This window comes from Corylus avellana, chromosome ca10 (assembly GCF_901000735.1).
Source record: "Corylus avellana chromosome ca10, CavTom2PMs-1.0".
Taxonomy (NCBI): domain Eukaryota; kingdom Viridiplantae; phylum Streptophyta; class Magnoliopsida; order Fagales; family Betulaceae; genus Corylus; species Corylus avellana.
In genome coordinates, this window is record NC_081550.1 from 20542251 (window position 1) to 20569901 (window position 27651).

The window sequence follows — 27651 nt, forward strand, 5'->3', positions numbered from 1 at the left end:
TTGATAAATTCAAACAGAACATATCATTCAATCAACGTATTGTTCATTTATTGACACTTTCTATGCATGTTACAAAGATCCAAGAAATTAACCAATCCGAGATCACCATCCATTTCAATCATCCAAAATTACGAAAGTTATGCATTCCCAACAAAATCAACACCCATCTCTCATTCCAACCTCAGAATCGATCGGTTTCATACATAACCAATTGATGTTGCAAATTAAAAATCAATATTCAAGAACTAACTCAAATCAGCATCATCCATATATATGTATATTTTTACATGCAACCCACAATCAACATTATTCACATCGAAGAAGACATCACCCAACTCAAGTAACAATCACATTTTTATTTCACAATATTGACTTGACAATCCAGCCAACTCCATAATTTCTTTTTTTTTTTCAAAAAAAAAAAATGATTGATAAAAAATTGATTGAGCGTTCACACTTATAGAAATACACAAGTTTATAAGTTGCAAAATTTTGTGACCTAGCCACGCAGGTCAAATTGTTGGGCCGATTTGAGCCCAACCCCGATAGCCTCCCAAAGGGGCTATTTGGCCCATGCCCTAAGCGATGGACCTATGGTAAATCCTAATCCAAGTCTCGGCCATGGAAACCCAGAAACTGAGCGTTAAACCCATTTTGTTCATATATATATCCCCATATTTCTCACTTCTTCAGCCTCCGGGTCCTCATGGAGGTCAAGTGTCAATGTCAAATACTTTGGGGGGTAAAGTGTCACTTTTTAAACATTGAGGTTAAAAGTGCAAATTTGTGGATAGTTCAGGAGGTAAAGTGTATTTTTCCCTATTTAGTATACTCTCATACGATTCCTATACAACTATTACGATGTGACAGTGAAAATCTGCATTTTGATCAATAAGAGTTTATAGCGAGAACAGATCAATGGCTGACCATTATGTTGCCTCTTTATTAAGAGAATCAAATTATTCATTTAGGAAATCATTTGGCACATTCTTCCTATTACATCCAAATTGATGGCACCTTCAGATGGATACAAATGACAACAAATTTTTCTATATTTATGTGACACCCTTTTTGTTTTTTCTAGGCATTTATGTGATGTGACTATTATTGAAACCCATGACTATTTTTTCTTTCAATGTGTCACCTTATCCAAATGGTATGGCGATTTTTTTCTTGGCCCTTAAATCGAACAGCTTTAGTAATTTGATCGTCACTTCTACTAAACTCTAAAACATAGAAACTTCTACTAAACATTTAAGCAAAAACACTAGTAATCTTCATGGGTGAAACAGGACTGGAGCTACAAATATTCAATCAAAACACTTGTAATATTGCCCTGGGCATTTGAATCTCCATCCATGGCATCTAAACCCACTATTGTAAGATCTATGAGCAGGTGATGAAAAACCTGCAACCAAAATTTGTGTATAGCAGCACTACTTTATAGTTGTCCATTTCTTCACAGCTGCAACTTCCAAGATGTTTTCTCAAGACAAGGAATTTTTTTTTTTTTTTGTAAGAAGACAAGGAATTTTTAACTCTGCTTTCTTTCTGGCTTTAGACTACGGGAGACCCCACTCAAGAGCCTTCCCATACCCTTCTCAAACAAAATTCTCTCTTTTTCTCATATATATATATATATATATAAAGAAAACGCATTATGCAATCGCAAAGCAGATTCCACGCAATCACCTCATCACCACCAACCCAGCTGTTGACTCATCCAGTCAACAAAGACCCAGTCACCAGAACATCATTCGTTTTATCTAAAAGAAAAGTAAAAAAGAAAAAAGAAAAAGGTAAAACAAAAGAGAAAGCTCCGAGAAATTTTGAGGAGACCGTTTAGTCAAAAAGAATGATGGAGTTTTCTTCTTCTTCATCTTCATTCAGCTGATCCTCTCTCTCTCTCTCTCTCTCTCGCACACTTAATTCCCACATTTCTCACTTCTCCCCTAATATTACCCACCAAACCACGATTTCTTCTGCAAACTACCCCGCCATCCCTCCCTTTCAACCGCTCTGCCACCCATGGACCAAATCATCAGTGTGATACGACGATGCTTACCTTTGTGCTTCCCACTGCCAGAATCCGAAGACCAAAACGACTCCTCCCAGGTTGTCGGCGTCGAAGACCAAAACGAAGACGGTAATGTTTTCATTGAACTCACAGATCAAATAGAAATGGTTAGGTGTATGCATTTGTATTTATTTGTGTGTGATGGCCCGATTAGCCCGGGAAAGGTAATCGATAAGACTGAGTGCTCAAATATTTTTTTCTTGCGTTTAATTTTTTTAAAAAAAATATATATATATTTGCTCGCGGAGTCTTCTTCATCCTCAAATTCTCATTCTCAGGGAGACAGAGAGAGAAACAGAGATACCCAATTGAGTGACTGCTGGAAATCTTTCATTTCCGCTTCCATTTCCACTATGCCTTGGTTCTCGGCCATATATAATGGAAATTAAAGCTATTTTTTTATTATTATTATTTATATATTGCTAAGTTGAAAAAGACTGAAGAGGAGTACATGTGCATGATACAGAGGAAGCAGCTGAGGCCACAGCAGGAGTAGAAGACGATGACGATGTTGCCTTCCAAGCCAATAAGGAAGCTTTGGTTATGGTCATAGCCATATGTGAAATAGCCTCAGTGAGTTTAATTATCTTATATAAACTTTTGTGTGAGCTCAAACAATCACATGATTCTAATTTAATCAAAAGTTTTGTTATAGATGAACGATGGATGCCAATGGGGAATATGCGAGGTGACATCTCCTACTAAAGAATATCCTTTTCCAGTACACAGCTATGGTTGCATAGTGGATCCAGATTGCCCAGTTTGGAAACTGGTACAATAATATGCCAAAACTGAATATGAATATTGTTGTACAAGGTTTTCATTCATTCCTTCCTTGTATTAAATTTTCATACATGTTCTTTATGGTTTTGCAATTAGGTGTGGAGATGCTCAGAGGACATGTCTATACTCATAACAACCTATTACGGCACACATAACCATCCACTTCCTGTCGGTTCAATTACTGCCATGGCTTCCGCGGCCTCGGCAGATTTCTTTAGGTTATTGGATTCAAGTAATCCTCTTTCAGAAGGAACCTCCAGTTTCACCCAAGCATCCCTTCCTTACTATATGATTAACCCTAACGACCCTGCCGAAGGAATTGTTCTTTACCTTACAATCAACTCTTACGATCCCCCTCAATTCCCAATGCTCGAATCACCCGTGAGAGACCAAGACAAAAACCAGCCTCCCAAGATTCTTGTCGGCAAAGACTCTAAGAAGGACGGTACTGTACATCGATGAAATAGATATGCATATGTATTTGTGTGTTATGGCAATTTGATTTGATTAATTTATTTGGCATACTGGTGTGATGTAGATGTTCCACAAAATTTAGTAGAGAACTCTAGTGAAAGCCAAATATACATCCTCAAATTCTCAAGGAGAGAGAAACATAGAGACCCATTTGAAAGGCTGATAGAAATCTTTCATTTCCACTATGGCTTGGTTCTCGGCCACATTGGAAGTGAAAGTTATTTTTTAAAAAATAAAAATCCAATTTGAAAAAGAAACAGAGTGAATGATCCATAAAAACAATTTGCATTTTGAATTAGGTTTAACAAATCTTTCTCATTTTTTAAATTTAGAAAGAAAAAATAATAATAAAAAACTAAAAAAAGGAAAATCTTGATTGCACCCATTATACATGCGTGCTCTGTACTCCTCCAGGTTCTCACCGGATTTGTCTCCTTTTGCAGTCCAATCAAACTCAACTACAACAAGTACCTCCTTCTCTAGACCTCATTGCAATTACGATGTTTTTTTGAGTTTTAGAGGTGAAGACACCCGCAAGAACTTTACTGATCACCTCTACTCTGCTTTGGTGCAACTCGGAATTCGCACCTTTCGGGATAACGAAGAGCTTCCAAGAGGAAAGACTATCTCTACCGAACTACTCAATGTGATTCGTGTATCAAAAATTTCCATGGTGATTTTCTCCAAAGGCTATGCTTCTTCTAGGTGGTGCCTCGATGAGCTTGTGGAGATTGTGCACTGTAAGAATACCAAAGGCCACACTCTTTTTCCCATATTTTATCACGTGGACCCCTCAGATGTTCGAAATCAGACCGGAACTTTTGCGAAAGCTTTTGCTAGGCATGAAGAGCTGTCTCAAACTGATATGGAGAGGGTGCAGAGGTGGAGGGAAGCTCTTACTGATGCTGCGAATTGTTCCGGCTGGGATCTCAAATGCATTGCAAATGGGTATTATGCTATGGACTCTTGTACTTTTTCAAACATTTTTTTTCTTGGTCCTTTTATTTTCTTTTAAATTTTAGACAAGAGTTGATAAAAAGTAACATTAAGCTAAATGGATTGACGAAAATTAGTGTTTGAGTTGAATAACTTTATGGTTTTCTGTTAGATCATGCTATCTAGAGACAAACCTTTTTTCTGTAGAATTATCAAGTATAGGATTGCTTTTTAGATAAAATATCGTACACTTGAGACTAGTTGAGAGGAATGATATTGTAACATTTCTTGGCTAAAAACAGTTAATGGCTTTTTCTGCTAGAAGGGAAAAAAAAAAAAAAAAAAAGTGTTTCATGGCATGTTATTAGGAGAAGAAATTACATAGAAATATATTTAAATGATAATTATCACTAAATTTGATAAAACATAATTGTTTGTCGTGACGTATTATATCTTAAATTACATAGAAATATATTTAAATGATAATTATCACTACATTTGATAAAAGGTAATTGTTTGTCATGACGTATTATATCTTAAATGATTGAGATGATATCAGCTTTATGGTGTTGATGAGTCACAATTTTATTTATTTATTTTATCCTTGTGTTTATTTTATTTTTCGCAGGTATGAATCCAGATTCATCAGAGAGTATATTATTGAAGAAATTTTGTGTAAAGTGAACCCTAATCGCTTGAATGTTGCCAAATACCCAATAGGAATGAAGTCTCGTGTTCAGGATATAAAAGATTTATTAAATCTTGGGACAAGTGATGTTCGCATTGTGGGCATTTACGGAATGGGTGGTATAGGTAAAACAACCCTAGCAAAAGCTGTCTATAATGAAATATGTGTTGTATTTGAAGGAAGTAGTTTTCTTTCAAACTTTAAAGAAAGCACAGAAAAGCCTGATGGCTTACTTCATTTACAAGAGCAACTTCTTAATGATATCTTGAGAAGGAATTTGAAGATTGATAATGTTGATAGAGGAATTACTATAATTGAGGAAAGAATTCGTGGAAAAAAAATTCTTGTCATTGTTGATGATGTGGATGACTTTGAAAAACTACATTGGTTAGTTGAAAAGGAATGGCTTGGTCCGGGAAGTAGAATCATTGTAACAAGTAGAGATGAACATGTGTTAAGTCCATTGAGAGTAGATGAAAAATATAAGGTCAAAAAATTGAATCAAATGGAGGCTCTTCGGCTATTCAGTTGGCATGCCTTCAAGATGGCTGATCCAAAGCAAGATTACTCAGAGCTTTCAATTCAAGCATTGGGTTATGCTGGAGGAATTCCATTAGCTCTTGTGGTTTTGGGTTCTTTTCTTAAAGATAGAAGCGTTGCCGAATGGAAAAGTGAAATGGAAAGATTACGAAGTACTCCTAATGACAATATTCAAAAAATACTTAGAATAAGTTTTGATTCACTCAAGAGTCCTATAAATGACATATTCCTTGATATTGCATGTTTCTTTGTCGGTATGGACAAAGAATATGCTATCAAAATACTTGATGGTTGTAATTTCTCTCCAGGGATTGGTATCCCTATTCTCATTCAAAGGTCACTTGTGACAGTTGATTTCCAAAATAAGTTGATGATGCATAGTCTAATTCGAGATATGGGAATGGAAATTGTTCGTCAAGAATCCCCCAAATATCCAGAAGAACGCAGCAGGTTGTGGTTACACAAGGATGTCTTAAATGTATTGCACAACCATACGGTAAGTTGTATATATATATATATACTATACTATACAATCATGCAGTTTACAACATTAAAATGGTATGCAATCACATTTTATGCAATTCTAATCATGTTCAAATCACTATTGTATTCTTTTTTAAAGTATGGTGAGAATAATTACTTTGGTTCAAAGTTATTATAGCTTTACACAAAATGAGGATGTGCGTTACTAATTCAACCATCTATTTTGTCAGGGATCGAAAAGAGTCGAAGGTCTCATTTTCAATCTCCTTGTACTTGATGATGAACATTTGAAAACTGAAGCATTTACAAATATGAAGAATTTGAGATTGCTCCAAATCAACTCAGTATATCTAAAAGGATCTTATGAGCATCTCTCTAAAGAGCTAAAATGGCTTTGTTGGCATAACTGCCCTTTGGAATTTCTACCACAGAACTTTCATCTAGAGAATCTGATTATTCTTGACATGCAACATAGTAATGTCAAACAAGTTTGGAAGAAGAAGAAAGTATGACGAATCTTACAATGTTATTTTTTTCCAAGTATTAATGTTAAATATTTAACTAACAAGAAATTATTTTTTCTTTATTTTGTTTCACAGATATTCAACGAGTTGAAGGTCCTTAATCTCAGCAATTCCAAATATCTCACCAAATCACCAGACTTCTCAGAAGTCCCTAAACTAGAGATCCTACTACTTGAAGGTTGCACAAGCTTGGTTCAGGTTCATGAGTCTATTGGATATCTCAAAAGACTTGTTTTGTTGAATTTACAAAAATGCAAGAAGCTTAGGAATCTTCCAAGCAGCATTTACAAGTTAGAATCTCTTGAAACTCTTGTCTTGTCTGAGTGCTTTAATCTTAAAAAGTTCCCGGAGAACTTGGGGTATATGATGGCTTTAACGGTGTTGCATGTGGAAAACACTGCTATTAAGCAACTACCATCCTCCTTTAGCAATTTGACGAATCTCGAAACATTATCATTACGTGGAAGTGAATGTCTCATCGAATCACCGGAGTTTGTACAAACCTCTCGCCTAAAGGAACTGATACTTGAAGGTTGTACAAGCTTGGTTGAGGTTCATAAGTCTATTGGACTTCTAAAAATACTAAAGGAACTAAATTTACGGGGATGCAAGAAGCTTAGAAATCTTCCAAGTAGCATTTCTAATTTAGAGCTTCTTGAAACTCTTGTGTTGTCTGACTGCTTAGAACTTGACAAGTTACCAGAAAAATTGGGGAATATGAAGGCTTTAAAAATTTTGCTGGCAGGCAAAACTACTATAGAGCAACGACCATCATCATCATTGGGTCTTATGAGAAATCCCGCAATTATGTCCTCATCATGGATATCACCCAAAAACTCCAACCACATAAGTTTGTTACCTTCCATTTTTGAATTAAGTTCGTTGACAAACCTGAGAGAACTAGATCTCAGTGGGCGTAATTTGTCTGAAGATGAGTTTCCCATTGAATTTGGATGTTTATCTTCACTCATAATATTGGATTTATCGAGAAACAATTTTCGTAACATACCTAATTGCATCAACTACCTTCCTAGATTATGGGAATTGAATTTGGATGGGTGTACTATGCTTCAATCAATCTTAGTCCCCTTAAGTGTACATGTTTTGGGAACTTTGAGAGCAAATGACTGCACATCATTGGAAAGAATATTAACTTTGACGGACGAGGGTTTCGGATCTTTTTTCCTTGATAATTGCCACAAACTGGTTGAGATTCGAAGTTTGAAGAGTTTGCAATCTGCCGCACGTCTTCACATGAGAGGGTGCAACAATCTATCACCTGCTTTTAGGGAGAGTGTTCTCCAGGTTATCTCTCTCTCTCTCTCTCTCTCTCTCTCTCTCTCTGTTTCTCTCTCTCTCTAATTATGACGTAAACACTTTTTTGAAATAGATGATGTGCGAGGTAGGTAGTGGTAGCATTTTCCTCCCAGGAAGTGAGATTCCAAATTGGTTTAGCCATCAGACAAATGAAGGTTGTTCCATTTGCCTCCCCAGACGTGAGATTCGAAGTTATTTTGTCCCTACAGTTGGTTGGTGGAGCTATCAGACAATGGCTTCTTTAATATCCTTTCGTGTACCTTCCTTTTGGGACGGTAAAATCGGCAAGATGCTTCTTTGCGTTGTTTTTGCAGCAAACAAGGAAACACCCAGAGACCTATCTCGAGTGTGTAACTTCAAATGGAGCTTACGTAATAAAACTAGAACTAACCAAATGGACTTCTCCATAGGGTCCCCGCCCGCTCGCTTTTTTGGTAGCTGTGAAGATCATATATTTGTACAGGGGACGGGAGATCATCAGATGTTTGGACTTGAGATGAAAAGTGGAGACGAAATAGAGGTGTCCGTCGCATTTGAATCCTTATCAATGGACCGGAGTGAAGAGCTTAAGGGTGAAATACAAGTGAAGAAGTGTGGAATTCATCTACCAGTTAATGAGCCAAGTGTAATGGATACAAGTGTGGAATTCTCCGTCTGCGAGCTGGGATTCCCGATTTATGCAGGATATAATGAGCTTATTTAAAATACCATTGAGTGAACTACTTGATGAGGCAAAGGCAAATGTTCGACAGCACAATTCCCCCGAAATATAGATCCTTTTATGCTTTTTTAAATTTGTCGAACCATTTTATGTTATATATATATGTTGTATTTCTCGAACCCTTTTTTCCTTTTTTGAAAGCTTGAATATTGAGGTTATTTTCTTCCCTATATTTGTTGCTACGCACACAGCTCCGGCATTATTAGGATTGTGTCCGGTCCAAATGGTATTATTATATCATCCAATTCATGGACACATGATGAATTTGTTCCTTCTGGAACTCCGAGTTTTGTGGAAAGTGTTTTGGATTTTTTTTTTTAAAAAAAAAAATTATTTTCCTTGCATGCAACCATTTAAATCAACTCAAAACTATTCAAACATGGAAAACAACTATCAACCCTTCATGGGGGGTGGGTGGATCATCAAGCTTGATAAATTCAAACAGACCATATCATTCATTCAACGTATTGTTCAACTTTCTTTGAATGTTACAAAAATCCAAGAAATTAACCAAAATCCGAAATCACCATTCATTTCAGTCATCCAAAATTACGAAAGTTATGCATTCCCAACAAAATCAACACCCATCTCATTCCAACCTCATAATCGATCGGTTTCATACATAACCAATTGAAGTTGCAAAAATCAATATTCAAGCACTAACTCAGATTAATCAGCATCATCCATATATATGTATATTTTTACATTCAACCGATAATCAACATTATTCACATCGTGGAAGACATCACCCAACTCAAGGAACAATCAACCCTCGCATAAATCAACAAGACCTCATCATTTAACACCAAATCGAAATACTCAAGCAATGAACCACATAATCTCTCAAGTTTTTATAGCATTCAAACATCAACCAATCTTTAAACTTTATGAGTATCTTTAAATGAAAGCGAAAGAGTTAGAAATCTCACCTTGCTCTGCCCACATCCCTTTGCCCGTGTGGTACCTTTGTTAATTCCTGTTCTCCTCCTCTTACTTTCGTCCTTCTTTCTCTGTAAAATCCTCGATGGATCTAAACTTTTAGGCTGCAATATATTCAAAAATCATGGCCTAATGAGATCATCGATCCAAATAATCCTATAGATTCGAGTCTTTTAATGGTTTGATAGCTTAACCTATAAAGCTTGAAAAAATATATATAACTTTTTCGATTTAACTCCGAATAACATGAAATTTGTCTTGAAATTTTTCTCATTTAAAGGTCCACGACATATTAAAAAATCACAACAACCCATAAATTTTTTGATGCCTGAAAATGCCCCCAAATTTGCTATGGTTATGTTAGATTGAAATTTTGATTTGATACTTGCGTCTTCTAAAAATCATAACTCTCTTCACAAGTGTCCAAACATCATGAAACCAATTAATTTTAAAATATTTATTTTTCTTTATTCTATAACACCTTAAAACAGTTTCATTTATCGTCACATATTGAATTATCAGCATCCATAATGGTGTGGCTTCTCTTCCTTTGATTCGCTATATTTTTAATTAGTCATTCTCATCATTTTCCAATTTAAGTCCATTTACCCAACTCCATATAAATCTTAACAAAATTGAAAATCTTCATTATCCTTATATTGAAGTCGGTAAATTTTGGAATATCACAAGGAATAAGACTAGAAATCACATTTTAATTTACAATATTGACGTGACAATCCAACCAACTTCATAATTTCTTTTTTTAAAAAAAAAAAAAAATGATTGAGTGTTCACACTTGTAAAAATACTCAGATTTATTAGTTGCAAAATTTTGAGACCTAGCCACGCGGGTCAAATTGTTGGGCCGGTTTGAGCCCGACCCCGATAGCCTCCCAAATGGGCTATTTGGCCCATGCCCTAAGCGGTGGACCTTTGGTAACTCCTAATCCAAGTCTCAGCCATCGAAACCCAGCAACTGAGCGTTAAACCCATTTTGTTCATATATTAATATATCCCCACATTTCGCACTTCTTCAGCCTCGGGGTCCTCCTTGGGAAGAGCTAAAGCAGCAGTTACAAAAAGGAGAGAGAAGAGTAGGAGAGGTAAAGGAAGCTTAGCTTTGAGCGCCATATATAGTTGCGAAGATTTGCTGGTTTCTGGTGAAGAGAGTGAAGATGGCGTTGGAATATTTTATATTTATAGTGGGAGGAGAGGGAGATGGGTGGGGATGAGAATGGGATGGGTGGTTTTAGTAAAGAGAAATAGAATAAAAGTAGAAAACGTCAAGCCGTCTTAGCTCAGCCGGTAGAGCGCATGGCTTTTAACCATGTGGTCGTGGGTTCGATTCCCACAGACGGCGTGTTTTTGACACGTAATAGTTGTTTCCTAATTTATTTACATCAGATTTTAACCAAAAAATACAAGAAAAATTGCAGTCCAAGCGGGCTTTCTGAAATCTTGCAGTGTTAACTTCTTTCAGTCAAGTTTGTTATCCTCCAAATTTTTTTTCCCACTCCAAATCCCATGTCATCTATTTCTATATCCAACCAACTCCCCCTCCTCCATCCCAAATCGCATTCTAACTAATCTAAAATCTTAAGAGCAATCTAAAAGAAACTCCTACGAAGAGATGGCGGATGAGGAAAGTAATTGGACATGGATCCCTTACAATTGACGATTCCAACTATACATGAAGGATACTGGTTGTTTTGTTTTTTTTTTTTTTTTTTTGATGAATTTTTTGTTGTATTTTGTTTTGGGTTTATACCTCCATGTTTCTACTTGGTTAGATCCAGTATTAGAGACTTCTAGTCCATCTTTGTGTTGGCCACTCTCTCTTCTTCGGTTCTTGATTGGGACGTAGTGCATTTACCACTTCAACCTCCTTTTTGTGGTGATTGTTGTTTTTAAATTCAAATTCAAATTGATTTGCCTTAATCTGTACCCATTTTTCTGTAAGCATTTCGTGCGGCTCCTTAAAAGGACCAGATCACTTATTTGACCAATTTCCTAACCTTCATATATATTTCTACACTGTTTTATTTCGGTTTTGGGTCTGTTGTTGAGAAGCTCACCCATTTTCAATTTTTGATTCCCCACTCTCTTCCTTAAAAATCAAGAGCGATAAGAATCCTGCCTATTTGTCAATGGAGATATTTACTGCCAGACTTATGCTGCTGCAGATTTAACATGTAGTGCAAAAACCTATAACATTTCAAAGAGCATACATAATAAAGGTTTAAAAAAAAAAAAATTGATCCAAAACCCTATATACCAGGACCTGAGAGCATTCCAGTCAGTGGCAGAAAAATCAGGTGGTCCATGCGAGAGCATAGCAAGTCATATTGTTGAGAGTGCCTTCACATAATAAATTTAAACCTAAGAGAATGTGATTTAATAACATTCCAGCCATTTTTCCTACACTGCATCAGCCGAATAACAACAAAGAGGAAACAGGGTTCGATATGAGAAATTTCCCAATCATTCACCATACAAGTGAGAACTAAGATGCACTCTCAAACTCTGCAACATCTTCGAGTTTTAATTTCTCACCATAAAAGTTGAACAAGAAAATAGTTCTCTCTTTAAAGCTCAGGCACGCCCTTCCCTGTTTTAGCATCATACGTCTTCTCCAACACGAGATCCATCGGAGTATCCTTTGGACCAGCTGCAAAAACAATCAACAAACAGTGCATCAGATTATCAGAAGCGAATCAGAAACACAATATGCTGTGTTCAGAAGCAACTTTATAGGGCAAATTCTGAATCTATTTCCTAAGGGAATGCATATCCATATTCTGACAAACGTAGTTACTGATGGAGGTCAGCTGAGCAGCCTATCGGTACCAAGTCACAACCTTAACTTGAATCCATTTTGGTTAATTAGGCAACGGGTGTTTCAAGACATGATACACTTATGCCTTAAGCTTTGCTACCAATTTTATAAGATGCAGTAGATACAACACAAGAGAGGGAAAAGAAAACATACATAGATTGCAGGGCACACACTTGACGCACAGCCATTCATGTTCGAATATAGTCTATCATACGCATAGAGTGTATTCTTAACTCAATTTAACTAAGACTTAATTCCAATCAATTGGGGTAAACTTTATGTTCCTATATTAATTTGCTTCATTATGTCCTATCTAAGATTTTCTGTCATAAACGTATTTATCCTATCCTTCTTTAGTAATTCTACCCACATTGTTTGGAGCCTTACTCTACCTCTTAATTCTGCCCATATTTAAATGACTCTTCCTCATCTTTGAACAAATTACTTCAATCCTGATCTTACCTTTCCTATTATTCTCTCTCATCTATTTGATCATTTCAAGTGCACTCATTTATGAACACGTTTCTGAATGCCCCAATATAAGTATGTAGTATGTGCTAAAGACACAGTTTTCCTCCAAATTGGGTTGGAAGAACTTCCTTCAATTCAGACTATAAAAATGACATTTGTCCTTTAAACCTATGTGAAAAGTACTTGCTTTTTTAATAGCAGGAACAAGGTTGGAATAAAATTTATTACAAACTCGTGTGCATCTCACATGCTATTAAAAACACAGACACGCGTCATTTTTATAGATTAGGTTGGAAAAAGTTCATCCAACCCAGTTTGGAAGAAAACTCTATTCCTGTCCTAATATGGTTTGTTGTGCATATATGTACAAAATTTTCTTATCACAAGAATGGGCCATCAATTTTTTTTATAATAGAGATATCAAATGCGTAAGGCGCCCCAGGTACACAAGAAGTATACATGAAAAAACACCCAACTAAAGGGAGAAAAGAGAATAAATAAATCATGATAACTAATCACCAAAGGAGATATAAAAGCTATTGTCCAAAGGTACAAAGTATAGAAAATTAATGACTTCAGCTCCTCCAAAGTCCTCTCACGGTCCTCAAAACTTTTATCATTTATTTCCGTCAATAGACACCACAAGAGGTATTAAGGCACCATCTTCCACACAGCAACACTCCAAGCACCATGACAATCTACCAACACGAATATCAGTTGACCACTCATCAAGGCATAACCCAAGATAACCCAAATCGACTGAAGAAAACATCTCATAAGACACTGACACCCTCACAATGGAGAAGAATATGGTCCAAAGACTCGTTCCTTTTACACATACAACACCTATCAACCACGATGACATGCCGTTTCTCAGATTATCCATAGTAAGGATCTTTTCTAGGACCACCAAGCAAGTAAAAAAGGCTACTCTAAGAGGAACCTTAGTTCACGAAACATTATTCTAAGGGAAACATAAGTCATCATTGCGAGCCAAGATACTATAAACAACAAACACAGCTCTTTTGGAGGGGACCCACCAAAGCTTGTCTTCAACTTCCTCTCTCACTCTAACAGAATAAGACACCCTAAAGAAAGAGGTAAAAAAATCAATCTCTCAATTATGAGCCGCTCTAGCAAAGCTTGCATTGCACTAAGTAGAGCCAACCGAAAACTCCACGTGAACCACAACAAAAGGATCCTTTGCACATGCATGCCAAATAAATATTGAAATACGTCCTTAAAAGCCATATCCCCACACCTCAAATCATTCCAGAAACTAACCTTGGAGTCATCTCCCACATCAAATCTGGTATGGCTAGAGAATTTCCCTAATATACTTTCATAAACCCACTCCAAATGCCCCAAGGGGCTCATTAGAACACCAGCACACCCCACAAACTGCCAAATTTAGAGTCTACCATCACTCTACACCAAGCCTCTCTAATGTACATAGCGTCATAGCAATTTCCTTAAGAGAGCTTGATTGAACAAAAGCAAGTTCCGAACCCCCAACTCTCTTTTAGAGAGTAGAATCCGAGGAATTGGATGAAGCTTGCAAGGATATTACACTGGGAACGACACTCAAGGGTGGGGAATCAGAGATAAGAGGTAGGGGTTGAGTTGCCAGGAGTTATAGAGGATGGTGGAAAGGTAATATTTGGTAGGGAATGGTGAGATTGTGAGGTGTGAATAGGCTAAGAAGGTAAGTTGAACATAACTAGAGTTGGGGACATCCGTTTGCTTTTGGAGAACCGGAAGGTTGACTTGTTGAACACAACATGATGAGCGATGTACACCTTCCCACTGGGAAGGTGTAGGCATTTGTAGCCTTGGTGCTCTTTGTTGTAGCCAATGCAAACACACAACTTGGAACGAAAATCTAGCTTATGTGTGTTGTAAGGTCTAAGAAGAAAGGGTCACCATTCGCAACCAAAATTTTTGAGGAATTTGTAATCGGGAGTAAGATTGAAAAGAAATTGGAATAGAGATTTGTTTTGAGTGACCTTGGAAGGGAGGCAGTAGATGAGGTATGTGGCTGTTTCAAATACAGAGTCCCACAGGGTTAGGGCGGAGTGAGCCATGGCAAGGAGAGTTGAGTCCAGTTTCGACAATGTGTCTATGACGAAGCTAAACAAAACCACTTGGCGATGAGTGTGAGGGCAACTAGATCTATGGGTGATGCCCATTGATGGTAGGGTGGATTGGAGAGGATGAAATTCTCCTCCATTGTCACTTTGAACGGCTTGAATTTTTCTGCCAAAATAGGTTTCAACTAAATTTTTAAACCGAAAAAAGACAGCAGAAACCTCAAATTTATGAGTTATAGGAAACAACCACTTATATTTTGTGAAGTCATCAACAATGCAAAAATAGAACTTATTGATTGAAAATAAAGGAGCAGGGCCCCATACATCAAGAAAGAGTAATTGTAAAGGGGTGCCCGACACGGACATGGATGCTGGAAAGTGTAGACAGACATGCTTTTGCCTTGGAACAAATTGAAGTATGGTGGGATGATGAAGATACTATAAGTCTATTTGAACGAAGAACTTGACGAACAATGAAAGCAAGATGGCCTAACCGACAGTGCCAATCATCCATGGGAGCCTTCTCTCCAATATGGGCAGCTGGTTCATTGGAGGAGGGATGAGAGGAAGGCCATGGGTACAACATGTTTCTACTCGGGCCTTGAAGTAGTAGTTTGTGGGAACGGAGGTCCTTAACAAAGAAACAATTAGGATGAAATTCAACAAAGACATCATTGTCACAACTAAATTGATTGACGGATGTGAAATTTTTTTTCTATTTGAGGAACATGAAGTAAAAATGAAGGACAAAATTTATGATCAGAAGAAGGTCAAGTGGCAGTGGCAGTGCCAGTGTGTAATATACACAAACCTTGGCCATCTCCCACTCTGATATGGTCTGAACCAGTGTAGTCATTCGCACGAACATTAAGGTTGGCTAACTTGTTGGTAAGATGGTGATTGCAGCCAGTGTCATGATACCATTGACAGTTTGGAGCAGCATTGGAAGTGGCCGTGAAAGCAACGACTTGATTTGAACCCGGGGCAGAAGAGTGGTCAAGGCATTGCCAAAAGTTAGTAGTGTGCCCAATCTTGTGACAGAGCTGACATGTTGACTTGGATGAGTAGCCATAGCCAGAAGGGTGCGGTGGAGCGTCTCTACCTCGACCACGCCCACAGCCACAACTAGTGTAGTTGTTGCTAGGTCCAGTATTATGGAAGGTGCCACGAGGAGGGCAGTACTGGGGTGACGAGTACCACTAAGCACTGTTGGTAGTGGAGATCGGGAGATCAATGGCAGCAGTGTGTTGCTCAAGATGCAGCTCATGGGAGAGAAGAAAACCATAAAGATCATTCAAAGAAACTAGGTCAGATCGAGTTGTAATCGATGTGACAAGGGGATCATAGTCAGCACCAAGTCCAGCAAGAATGTAGGAAACGACATCAGATTCCTGAAAAGGGTTACCAATGGCTGCCAGAATGTGAGCAAAGCCTTGGGCCTTTTGAAAATAATCAGCAATTGGCTTAGTGCCTTTCTTCAAAGTGGCGAGTTGGTGTCGGACTTGCATGAGCCGAGCTTGAGAATGAGAAGAGAATGACTTCTCTAAAGTAAGCCATAGCGAATGGGAGGTGGAAATACCCACCACATGAGGTAACAGCCTGTCGAGCAGAGTGGAGATGAGTGCACTCATGAGGAGCTTGTCTTGGTGATACCAAGTTTGATAATCTAGATTTGCTACCAGCATCCCGAATGTGGAATCAGCTGTGACTTTTGGTGGTTGGGGATGTGCGCCGTCAACAAAACCGATAAGATCATTGTCTTTGAGAAAGGGAACCACAACAACTTTCCAGAGAGGATAGTTATCCCGAGTTAGTTTGAGGGTGATGTGGTGAGTAACGTTGTGCAAAGAATTGTGGGGAGCAACAGACGTCATTGATAGGGTTGTGGAAGAGGTGGTGGAGGAAGATGAAGAAGTAACCATGGAGGTAGACAAAAATAAATCCCAACGTTAGTTGTATAATGGCTCTGAAACCATATAGGATTTTGGGTAATGCTGCCTACCTCAATCGGTATGGCAGCGTTTGTATATATAATCAATCTTGAGTTAGATATCATATCTAACCTAAACTCTACAATAACAATACAAGCTAAACACTATAGATGAATGCTAAAGTCCTATCACAAGTGTTCTTCTATCGACACTTCACAGTAGAGTTCTATCACGAGTGTTGACACTTGATGTTTATCTTCCTTGTCTCCATCCTCAACGTTATCTCTAGTAGTGGGAGTTTGATCTGGTCTAATAGTCACGAAGTGGGGACATGCTAGCTACGTCTTTGAGATATCCTAAAATGACTAATTAATAACGGGGCTCTCCTTAATCATTTATATGGTCCAGATCGATCTACTACCATCCAATATGGGACTTCAAAAAGACTAGCACAATTGCTTCACAAACCAATACGGGAGAGTAACACATGAATTCTCCCTATAATTGCAAAGTCAAACATAACATGTGAATGCAAATTGACATAGAGTTGTCTCTGATCACACAAGTTGCAGTAAAGAAAAGTAATACACATAAAGAATAACAACCAAGTTATCAAAATAACTTAAAATCAAATTTTAAAAAGGAAAAAAGGGATTAAGCTTCAGGTAAGTACCAATTGTAGGCCTTGGTGTAGTCCTTATCTTCAAGATTTCAGGACGAGGTATTATAGATTCAGATGTTCCCAAACCTCTAGATACTCTTACTTTAGTGCCATCTTCAAGATATCTAACACCAACCTTACATGGCTTCCTGCATAAGTAAACATCCACTTCCTAAGAAATACATGTAAAACAAAGAAAACAACACCAAAGATTGTGAAATCAAAAGCCTTTAGTAATTCCATACCCTGTTACAGGGTCAAGAACTTGAACATTTGACGCATGCAACGGTGCTTCAACTGTAAAGATCCCGCCCTCATGACCTTGCCCTTGTTTGATATGTTTCTTTACCTGCAAAAGGGCATAAAAGGATGATAAAAAGGAAACATATATAGCAAACTATTAAGTTAGAAATTGCTCTATTTAGTGTTTAAATTCACAAGTGGTTGTCCCTTAATTCTCCCAAGTGTTTAGAGGGTTCTATGTTTTCGTCGGGAAGTCGTGAGAATGCCATCATTACGGTTTCAAGTCTGGAAGAACAAAACTCTGGGCCTGCTTCTGTCAAATAGCCATAGAAGGCTGTCATGACGATATTGAATCTAGAAGAACAAAACTCTTAGCCAACTTCTGTTAGATAGCCCTCAGAAGCACATCATGACAATGTTGCTCAAAACAAGTGTCAGCCTACTTTTGTCAAATAGTCATCATGATGTCACCTGCCAAAATGTCAGAAAGTTGGCAATGAAACCCTAGTTGCTGTGGACTGAACTATGCTGAAGGCCATTTTTGTGGTGTTTTTAAGAGCTCATATAAGTAGAAAAAGATGGCTACTATAAAACTTAAGCAAGGAGATTATGAAACACCTAGAGAGAGGTTCTAGAGGTAACTTGCTTCACTCTACCATGGATTTTAAGACGATGTTCAAAGCTCTTAGCTTACCAACTCTTGATGTTGTGATTCCATTACTCAAACCACATCATACACAACTTTTATCCACCAAGGAGTCTACTGAAGATTGTCGAGCTTGGAGGCAAGCAAGTTACTTGCTGTCTTACAAAGTCTAGGATTTACAAAGGGTTGTAAGTATTCTGTGTCTGTAAGTTGGATCTTCTTCACTAGTGATTTTTCTCTTTTGGCTACCTCGGAGTGGTTTTTCTCTTTGAGGTGCTCAAAGGGTTTTTACTTTGTCAACAAATTCATGTGTTATGGTTGTGTGCTTGACTGAGTTCCTCAAACCACATAATACACAACCTTCATCCACCAAAGAGTCTACTTAAGGAGTAGGTAAGAAAAGACACTAGAAGAAGATTGTGGAGCTTGGAGGTAAGCGGGTTACTTGTTGTCATACAAAGTCTAGGATTTACAAAGGGTTGTAAGTATTTCTTATCTATGTAATCTAGATCTTCTTTGCTAGTAATTTTTCAAATTTTGCAGCCTCAGAGTGGTTTTTCTCTTTGAAGTGCTCAAAGGGTTTCTACTTTGTCAACAAATCCATGTGTTGTGGTTGTGTGCTTGACTGAGTGATTGTTGATTATGATTCTCTGATTTAACTTTATTAATTAGTAATTATCTGTGTTTGTTTTGTTAATTTGGAGTTAGAACCATTCCACGGGTACTTTCACAAACATATGTCTAATGCATGTTTATTAAAGCATCTCCAGCAGATTGGCTTAAAGTCCAATATTAGCTAGATTTAATTAATTTGGACCATTTTTTGGGTACAGCAGATCATGTTATGGAAAGCTAAAACACACTTTTAGCTACAGTGATTCACAACCTCTTGAGAATCACTGTAGCAAAATGTAGGAATATTTTATTCCTTTTAAATCTTACTTTTTCGTTTTTTATTCTCTCACGTTCTAATATTTTAACATTCTCTATCATTTCTTCCTCAACTCCCTCACCTCTCATCCCTGCCAAATGGGTGTTTCTTCTTCAAAAAAAAAATTCTAGGTTTAATTTTCTTGACTGTTCGGTGCTATGGCCGAATGGGTGGAGGAAAATTTTGGGAACTTCCTCTGTTTTCGGTTGAGCAACCGATTGGGTTTTTGTTTCATTAGAGATTTTTTTATTTTTGATCTTCCTTGGATTGAATTTGGTGGGCAACTTAAAATTGGGGTAGAATTTCTGTTGCTGAAATTTGGTGGAATACCGGTTTGGAATTGATTTTCCTGGGTTTATATCCAAATGGGTGGTTTATTGGAAGAGTCCAGTCTCGTCTTGTGAAATTTCTGGGTTGTTTTTTAAAAAAATAGAAATTTTGTTGGCTTTAAGCTTGACCAAATGGGTGTTGATAGAGGTGATTTTTGGTTTCCTTGAGGTGGCGGAAAATGGTTGAAGGGAAGCCAAATCTGCAAGTTCGTTGGAGGAAGAACAGCTTCAAATTCGAAGTAAGCCTTCTGAGGTGGCTTCTCTTCAACTATATCTCAAGTCGTTGCTCTTCAAAAAAAGCTTCAAATTCAAAGTATGCACTTCTGAAATGATCAAAACAATCGAAAAATCATAGTAGTTTTTGACCCTTAAATTGTTTTTTTTTTCTTTGTTTATAAATAGTAGCTGTGGAATCTGTTTGAGTTCGGAGCGGACTTGGGGAAGAAGGTGGTGAAAGAAATGGTGGTTAAGAGAGAAATAGCGGTGGAAGAAGAAATAGTGAGATTTAATAATAAAAATAAAAATAAAAAAGAATGAGAAATAATATTTAAAAGAAAATAGAGAAGGGAATAAAAAATTTGTTGAAGTGTGTACAAAACAACCAGTAGTTAAAGTAAAGAATCACACTTTTTGATTAGGTATTTTAGACAATGCTGCAGGAGATACTCTTATGGAACAAAATTTATATGGTTCATACGAAAGAATACACACATAGATGATGACAAAAAAGAACCAAAAAAATCCTAATCGATGAAAGAAACAATATTATAAAAATTCATATATATCATAATTTATGTATTTAACAAGTATTGTGCCACCAAATTCTTGCCTAGATGATACTATTCCAGCTCCAAATGCATGCATGCAGTGCCCAATGCTCTTTTAAATATTAAGTCATCTTCTTTCAGAATTGTGAAGTTCTCTTTTATCTCTTAAAGTCATTTAACTTGATTAAAACATGATATAAGCAACGAGAATGGTGTAAAGTCACATAAGCATAAAAGGTAATTAACCCTCAATTCTTTTGACTCATTTTAATCTATAAAGCTATTGCAGATTCCAATAAATAGTGCCTTCTAAGTAAATTGATCTTCTTTATTAGGTTAAGTAGATTCAAATCAATAACATCGGAACCTTGTGTTAGTAGCAGTGAGTTTGTTACTAGAAGAACTTAAGGAAGATTAGTTAGATAAACTATGCAGAGGATGGTGGAACAGTTCAAAGTTCCAAAGAACGTGGAAGACTAAAATATCATGAAAAAGAAGCTAACTTGTCACTAAAATGTGAAAAATATCTGTTTCAGAAACACTCAATTCAGGGCCTAATTCAAAATCATGTTACACACTACAAACTCTATTTGCTGATTCAATAGAATAAGAATTAGGATCCTCAACAATTGGGTGCCCGAATTGCAGGGCTGTAGGCTCACTTGCCCTAGGCAGCACCTAGGGCACGCCTGGAGTCCAGGACCCACTTGCCCAACCCACTGAAATTTGGACACCCCAATTGTAGGGACTCCGATCCATAGAATAACAGCTACAAAAAGAAACTTGAGACATGTCTTGCCGATAAATGATTATTGAATTTAATCATGATGTTACATTTTTAGGTGAATTCTCTAAAACCTTGCTTCACATCATATTCATCTCTTTTGCTTTCTTTTTCTTCCTTATTTTTTCCCTCTAAATTCAAAGCATAAAGCATTCAGAAAGAGATCCAGTCATGCATTCACCACAACAGCACTACATTGGTACACATCGGAAGTTTAAGGTTATTACGAACTATATGAGTGGCATGTTTTGTCATAAAAAATCAAAGCTTTCAGCTTCTTAACCATATCAAATTATCCAGGATTACTTGCTAATATAACTAGAATGAATTGAAAAAATCTCAATATGAATGGAAGAACACCTTAACAATTTTCCTCAGCAACAAGTAAACCATATAATAATCAGTTTGATTAAAATGAACATGCTCACCAAATTCTTGCCCTCGACAATAACCCGATTCTGCGAGCGAATTACGCGCTTAATAACACCCATCTCGCCTTTGTCTTTGCCTCTTGTAATCATCACCTGCAACAATTAAGTCCAAACAATTCAAATTGAAAAAGAGAACAATAAAAATAACCAAAAAATAAATCATAAATACGTTAAAGAGCAGTTGAAATGATCTTAGATTACTCTTCTCTTACATTATCTCCTCTGAGAATCTTCCAGTGCCTAATGAGTTTCTGAGCCGCTTTCCAACCCATTTCAAGCTGACCCTGTTAGAAGCACGAAAATGAAATCATTTTCACAATTTCAAGAAAATGTTGGTTTGCTTTCTGGACAAGAAGGGGAACAATTTCATTTCAATTGGACTCGATTAAAAGGAATTTTAGAAGGTGGATATTACCTTAGAACATTCCTAGTGAACCAGTCAAAGTTCAGCCAAGTTTTAGCTAAAAATCTAAATTTTCTACAAATTTTAGCCACTTCCTAAAAGCATCAAACTCTCTACATATTTATCTACTTTATTTAAATTTTTTTTTTTTTTTTACTACTTTTAGACCAACCATGAAACAAGAAAGATTGAATGCACAACCAATAGGCAGATACACAATTGAATGCAAAATACCAGTAACCGGACTTCTTGAATTAATGACAGATTGCATTCAAGCAATCTGATTTCATGTTTGGCAGATAAGAGGTTGAAGGAAAGCACATAAAGCAGAATCTCAAGCAACAAAAGCTAAAACCCTCTGATAAAGGACTAAATAAGCAGAATCTCAAGCACCTAAAACCCTTTTTCGATAATGGGTCGTGATCAAAATTCAAAGCTGCACCAACAGTTATCAACTTAAGAGATTAACAAGAAAACAAGGGAGTTTTGATAATACATATACCAATATAAGGGCGGGCCAGAGAGTATAGTCGAGATCAAAGACGACGAGGCGAGGACGGCAGCTAGAGAGCGACGAGAGACGGTGTGAGTGAGCGTGAGAGGCTGAGTGAATTTTTTCTCGCGTAATGAGTAATAATCCCAAGTTGCAAAGCGATATCCGTTTGCTGGGTTAATCACTTCAAACAAATTTACCACGAGGCGACCAAGGGGATTCTGGCCTGGTGACTCGGGCGTACCTGCTTGCTTACCCGCTCACTCGAACAACGCCTTATAGCCTACCTCCATTCCCCCGTCAAGCAGGAAGCTTAGCAAACAACCTCCTTCGCTGCTTACTCCGTTCCTGGTGCTGATTCCACTCCGGCTGGGATAATTTAGAGGAATGGGTTGATTGATGTGAAGGAGGGGCGGATCGTTTTGGGTGAGGAAAAGATGAATATATAGAGTGCAAAACGACGTAGTTTTGCTTTCAATTAATTTCCTTTTTAATGGTTTAAGTGGAAAACGACATCCTATGGTGCAGTTTTAAAAAAATTGTAACAAATGGTTAAAAAAAAATTTTCAAAAAATGGTTACAAAATTGTTCAAAAAATGGTTAAAAAATTGTTGAAAAAAGGTTCAATTTCTTTTTTTAAAAATGGTCAAAACATTGTTCAAAAAATACATTAATACTTCAATTGTTGTTATAAGTAATACATTGTTGAAACCAATATTAATTACTTAATTTGATATTATATGAATCACATTGTCATTGTACATAAATAATTAATTAAGTATTTGAATTATCATGAAATCATATGACTAGTTTCTTAATTACTGTACAATTTGTATTAGTATGAATTTGAATGTTACCCAAAGGCTCCAAGCACATAAGTTCGTTTCCTTCCATTCTTGAATTATGATCTTTGATAAATCTGAGACAGCTAGATCTCAACGGGCATATATAATTTGTTAGAAAATGAGTTTCCTATGGAATTTCAATTTTTATCTTCACTCGAAATATTGGATTTATCGAGAAACACCTAATTGCATCAACTACCTTGCTGAATTATTGCAATTGAACTTGAATGAGTGTAGTACTCTTCAATCAATCTCAATCCCCTTAATTGTATAGGTTTTTGGAATTTTGAGAGCGAATGAGTGCACGTCATTGGAAAGAATCTTAACTTTGACCAACAAGAGTTTAAGATCCTTTGTCCCTTAATAATTGCCACAAACTGGTTGAGATTCAAAGTTCAAAGAGTTTGCGACCTGGAGCATGTCTTCATATGGGATGGTGCAACAATCTATTATTATCATTGAAACACATGCATGACAATCTTTTCCTTTATTATGTGTCTCACCTTATCCAAATCACCAAATGGTAATATATCATCTAATTGATGGACACATGATGAATTTGTTCATCTGGAACTCTGAGGTGTGTGGAAATTAAGTGTTTTGAAATTTTTATTTTTATTATTATTGTTTCTTTTTCTTACATGCAACCATTGAAATCAACTCAAACTATTCAAACAAGGAAAACAACTCTCAACACCTTCATGGCTAGATGACCAAGCTTGATAAACTCGAACAGAACATATACTTTAATTAACTAGTCATTCTAAATTAAGTTACCTACTCAACTCCATATAAATCTTAACAAAGTTGAAAGTCTACATTATCTTTATATTAAAGTCAAATTTACTCGAAGGGTAAATTTTGAGATATTACAGAGAGTAAAATTAGAAATTACATTTTTATTTTACAAAATTCACCGACCTTAGATTTTTTTATTTTGATTTTTAACAATAATTGATTGAGTGTTCACATTTTTATTTAACAATGTTGGCCCATGCCCTAAGCAGTGGACCTTTGGTAAAATCCTAATCCAAAAGTCTCTGCCATCAAAACCCAGAAACTTAGCGTTAAACCCATTTTGTTCATATATATCCCCACATTTCTCACTTCTTCGGCCTCCGTCGTAGCCTCCACCGGGACGTGGGATTACGAAAGACACCCAACCGCCGTCTCCACACCCCAGTTTGAGGACGTCCTGTTTTGTGGCTCAAAAAGAGGGAAAAGGAATTTTTGACTGCTTTCTTTCTGGCTTTAGACTACTCGAGAGCCTTCCCATTCCCTTCTCGACCAAAATTCTCTCTTTTTCTCATATAAAGAAAAGGCGTTATGCAATGGCAAAGCAGATTCCACGCAATCACCTCATCACCACCAACCCAGCAGTTGACTGATCCAGTCAACAAAGACCCGGAACATCTTTCGTCTCATCTAAAAGAAAAGTAAAAAAGAAAAAAGAAAAAGGTAAAACAAAAGAGAAAGCTCCGAGAAATTTTGAGGAGACCCTCTAGTCAAAAAGAATGATGGAGTTTTCTTCTTCTTTATCTTCATTCAGCAGATCTTTTCTCTCTCTCTCTCTCTCTCTCAACCCAAAATTCTCACATTTCTCACTTCTCCCTTCATATTACCCACCAATTCCAAACCACGATTTCTTCCGCAAACTACGCCGCCATCCCTTTCTATCTACCACTCTACCACCCATGGGCCAAATCATCAGTGTCATACGACGATGCATGCCTCTGTGTATTCCACTGCCAGAATCAGTGGCGGAGCCAGATGTTTAAGAATGTAGGGGCCGTAAAAAAAAATTTCGCATCCTAATTTTTTTTTTTTTTTTTTTTTGCGTCCTAAAAATTTTGTTCACACTGAAAAATTGGTAATTCACACAGTATATGCATCACAAAAAAAATCTATAAAAGTTCATAAATATGTGCTTAAATTGATATATTAGAAATATAACATGTCGGCACTATATCAAAAAGATAGAAATACAAAAAAGTGTCTAGAACTGCACTTTACGGTCTTTTAGAAGTACAAAATCATCAAGTATCGAATCTAAATCGAAACTCTCAGCAATTTCCCTTTCAATATAAATAACTAAACTATTTGCAAGAAAATCATCCTCCATTTTGTTGCGTAGTCGTGTTTTAACAATTTTCATTGCTGAAAATGCATGTTCGGTAGTTGCTGTAGACACTGGCAGAGTTAAAATAAGACGAATCAATCTATCAATAACATAGTATGTCTCTGATTTTTTTGTCTTTGCCAATCCTTGGCATAATTCTGCAATAGAAGACAAATTTTGTAATGTCGGATGGGTGCGGACATCAAATTCAAAATACCTCAACTGATATCTCAAATTAATTTTCTCCTGCTCAGAAAAATCAAGAGGATAATACTTCTCCGCAAGGATACATATATCGTCAATTTTGAAAGATTTATAAGCATCTTTTGGATCCAAAGCAGAGCTAAGTATCAAAAGTTCCATCGCCTTTTCACTAAACCTACTATCAAGCTCTTGCAATTGAAAGTCGATGGCAGTATTGAATATGTCAAAATGATAATGATGCTTCACTGTAATGTGATCCTTTTGATTACGACCTCGACCTTCAATATAACGAGCACTCAAATCCGGAATGCCAATTTCAGATTTCTTGCAGAAACAGACAATGTTCTCAAGTAAATTATCCCACCCATCATCTCTCAACTTTTGGATAAGTTTTTTCGCAATAGAAACTGAATGAATAGCATTTAAAATGTCCAGAGATTTTTGCTGCAACACTTGACAAAGAACATCAGTAATGCCCATGAGTTCCTTCATTAAATGTAAAATAAATATGAACTCGAAGGATGTAAGCATTTTATAAGCAGCCTTAGCATCTCCTCGTTGAGAGTAAGTACCTCCTTCTCTTTGAACATCTTCAAGCACTGTACAAGTAGCATCAAACATCCTTATAATGCTACAAATAGAATTAAAATGAGAACCCCAACGAGAATCACCAGCTCGTTTCAAAGTGCCAATTTAGTTAGCCCCTTTTCCAGTTTCAAGCTCACCAATAGCTTGCATATGTGCAATATGTGTTGCATGAACAGCTTGTAGTAGATCATGACGTTTACATGAAGCACTGGCCACATTAATAATAAAATTCAAATTTGTGAAGAACACATGAACATAATCCACCTCTCTAGACGCAGCAACTAATGCTAATTGTAATCGATGAGCAAAACAATGAATATAGTATGCACAAGGACAATCATTAAGAAATAATGCTTGCAATCCTTTCCATTCACCACGCATGTTACTAGCACCATCATATCCTTGTCCACGAATATTTTGAATATCAAGGCAATAACGAGAGAGAACATCAAATATTCCATTCTTTAGAGTCAATGCCGATGTGTCTTTAACATGAACTATATCAAAGAAACGTTCTTGTATAAAATCATCTTTATCAACAAATCTCAAAACAATAGCCATTTGCTCTCTCTTAGACTCATCCCGTGCTTCATCAACAATAATGCAAAATTTAGAGTCTCCAATATCTTCACGAATTTTATTTCGCACTTTACTTGCAATGACATGCAAAATCTCTTTTTGAATTGTATGTGAAGTATACTTTGCCAATTGTGGAGCATTTTCCAAAACAACACTTGCAACTTTCTCATTATATGAAGCCAAAATTTGAATCATCTCAAGAAAGTTACCTCGATTTTTTGAAGCATGAGTCTCATCATGACCTCTCAAAGGACATCCTTGAAATGTAAGCCACCGAGCAACATCAATAGAAGTTTTCACACGAAGTCGATTATTTAGAATTTGTTCGGTACTTTGTGCATTCAATACTTTATCTATATGCTGTGCTTGATTTCGCAAATCCTCACAATATTTCACAGCATTATTATGAGGTGAACAAGGATCTTCCCCAATATGAGTCAAGAAGGCACAATTTTTTCCATCATGAACTTTTTTCCAACTTCTAAACCCCTTTATAGTAAATACATCCCATCCAGGACGTCCAAGTGCTTTCATAGAAAAAAGATAGCATGGTAGACAATATGCAGCATCCGTAGAACGAGAATACTCAAGCCAAGTTGAAAATTGTGTGAACCAAGAAGCTTGAAAGCGACGAGGGTGCTTTTCTGGTCCAGAAAGTGGATATTGTTCCTTTCGAAGAATAGGTTGATATGGACCATGTTGTAAATAAGCCCGCCTTATTTCATCCCGTTGATTGACTGGATAGTCCCAGATCGGAGGACGTAATCCAGGATCTCGTTCTATAAAAGAAGCATCAACTTCATCAACATTAAGTGTGG

The 27651-nt window shown here is 36.8% G+C and overlaps 3 protein-coding genes, 1 non-coding gene and 1 pseudogene across 4 annotated transcripts; 3 read left to right on the forward strand and 2 right to left on the reverse strand.

Moving 5' to 3' along the window:
- The first annotated feature begins 3725 nt into the window (after positions 1 to 3725).
- LOC132163143 (disease resistance protein RPV1-like) lies at positions 3726 to 7553 on the forward strand. The gene is made up of 5 exons (XM_059573335.1): positions 3726 to 4282; positions 4899 to 5994; positions 6212 to 6487; positions 6581 to 7460; positions 7540 to 7553. The coding sequence occupies exons 1-5, from the start codon at positions 3726 to 3728 to the stop codon at positions 7551 to 7553; spliced, it is 2823 nt and encodes a 940-aa protein (XP_059429318.1).
- Positions 7412 to 8715, forward strand: LOC132164320 (uncharacterized). Its single transcript, XM_059574813.1, has 2 exons — positions 7412 to 7810; positions 7896 to 8715. The coding sequence occupies exons 1-2, from the start codon at positions 7571 to 7573 to the stop codon at positions 8523 to 8525; spliced, it is 870 nt and encodes a 289-aa protein (XP_059430796.1). The 5' UTR covers positions 7412 to 7570; the 3' UTR covers positions 8526 to 8715.
- Positions 8716 to 10769: 2054 nt separating this feature from the next.
- TRNAK-UUU (transfer RNA lysine (anticodon UUU)) lies at positions 10770 to 10842 on the forward strand. Its single transcript has one exon. It is a non-coding gene; the product is annotated as a tRNA-Lys (tRNA).
- Positions 10843 to 11782: 940 nt separating this feature from the next.
- LOC132164142 (uncharacterized) lies at positions 11783 to 22908 on the reverse strand. The gene is made up of 6 exons (XM_059574575.1): positions 22508 to 22908; positions 21815 to 21886; positions 21600 to 21695; positions 17717 to 17820; positions 17484 to 17620; positions 11783 to 12150 (listed from the first exon to the last, which is right to left on the reverse strand). The coding sequence occupies exons 2-6, from the start codon at positions 21872 to 21874 to the stop codon at positions 12068 to 12070; spliced, it is 480 nt and encodes a 159-aa protein (XP_059430558.1). The 5' UTR covers positions 21875 to 21886; positions 22508 to 22908; the 3' UTR covers positions 11783 to 12067.
- Positions 22909 to 25339: 2431 nt separating this feature from the next.
- Positions 25340 to 27643, reverse strand: LOC132163144 (uncharacterized; annotated as a pseudogene).
- Between the last annotated feature and the right edge of the window lie 8 nt (positions 27644 to 27651).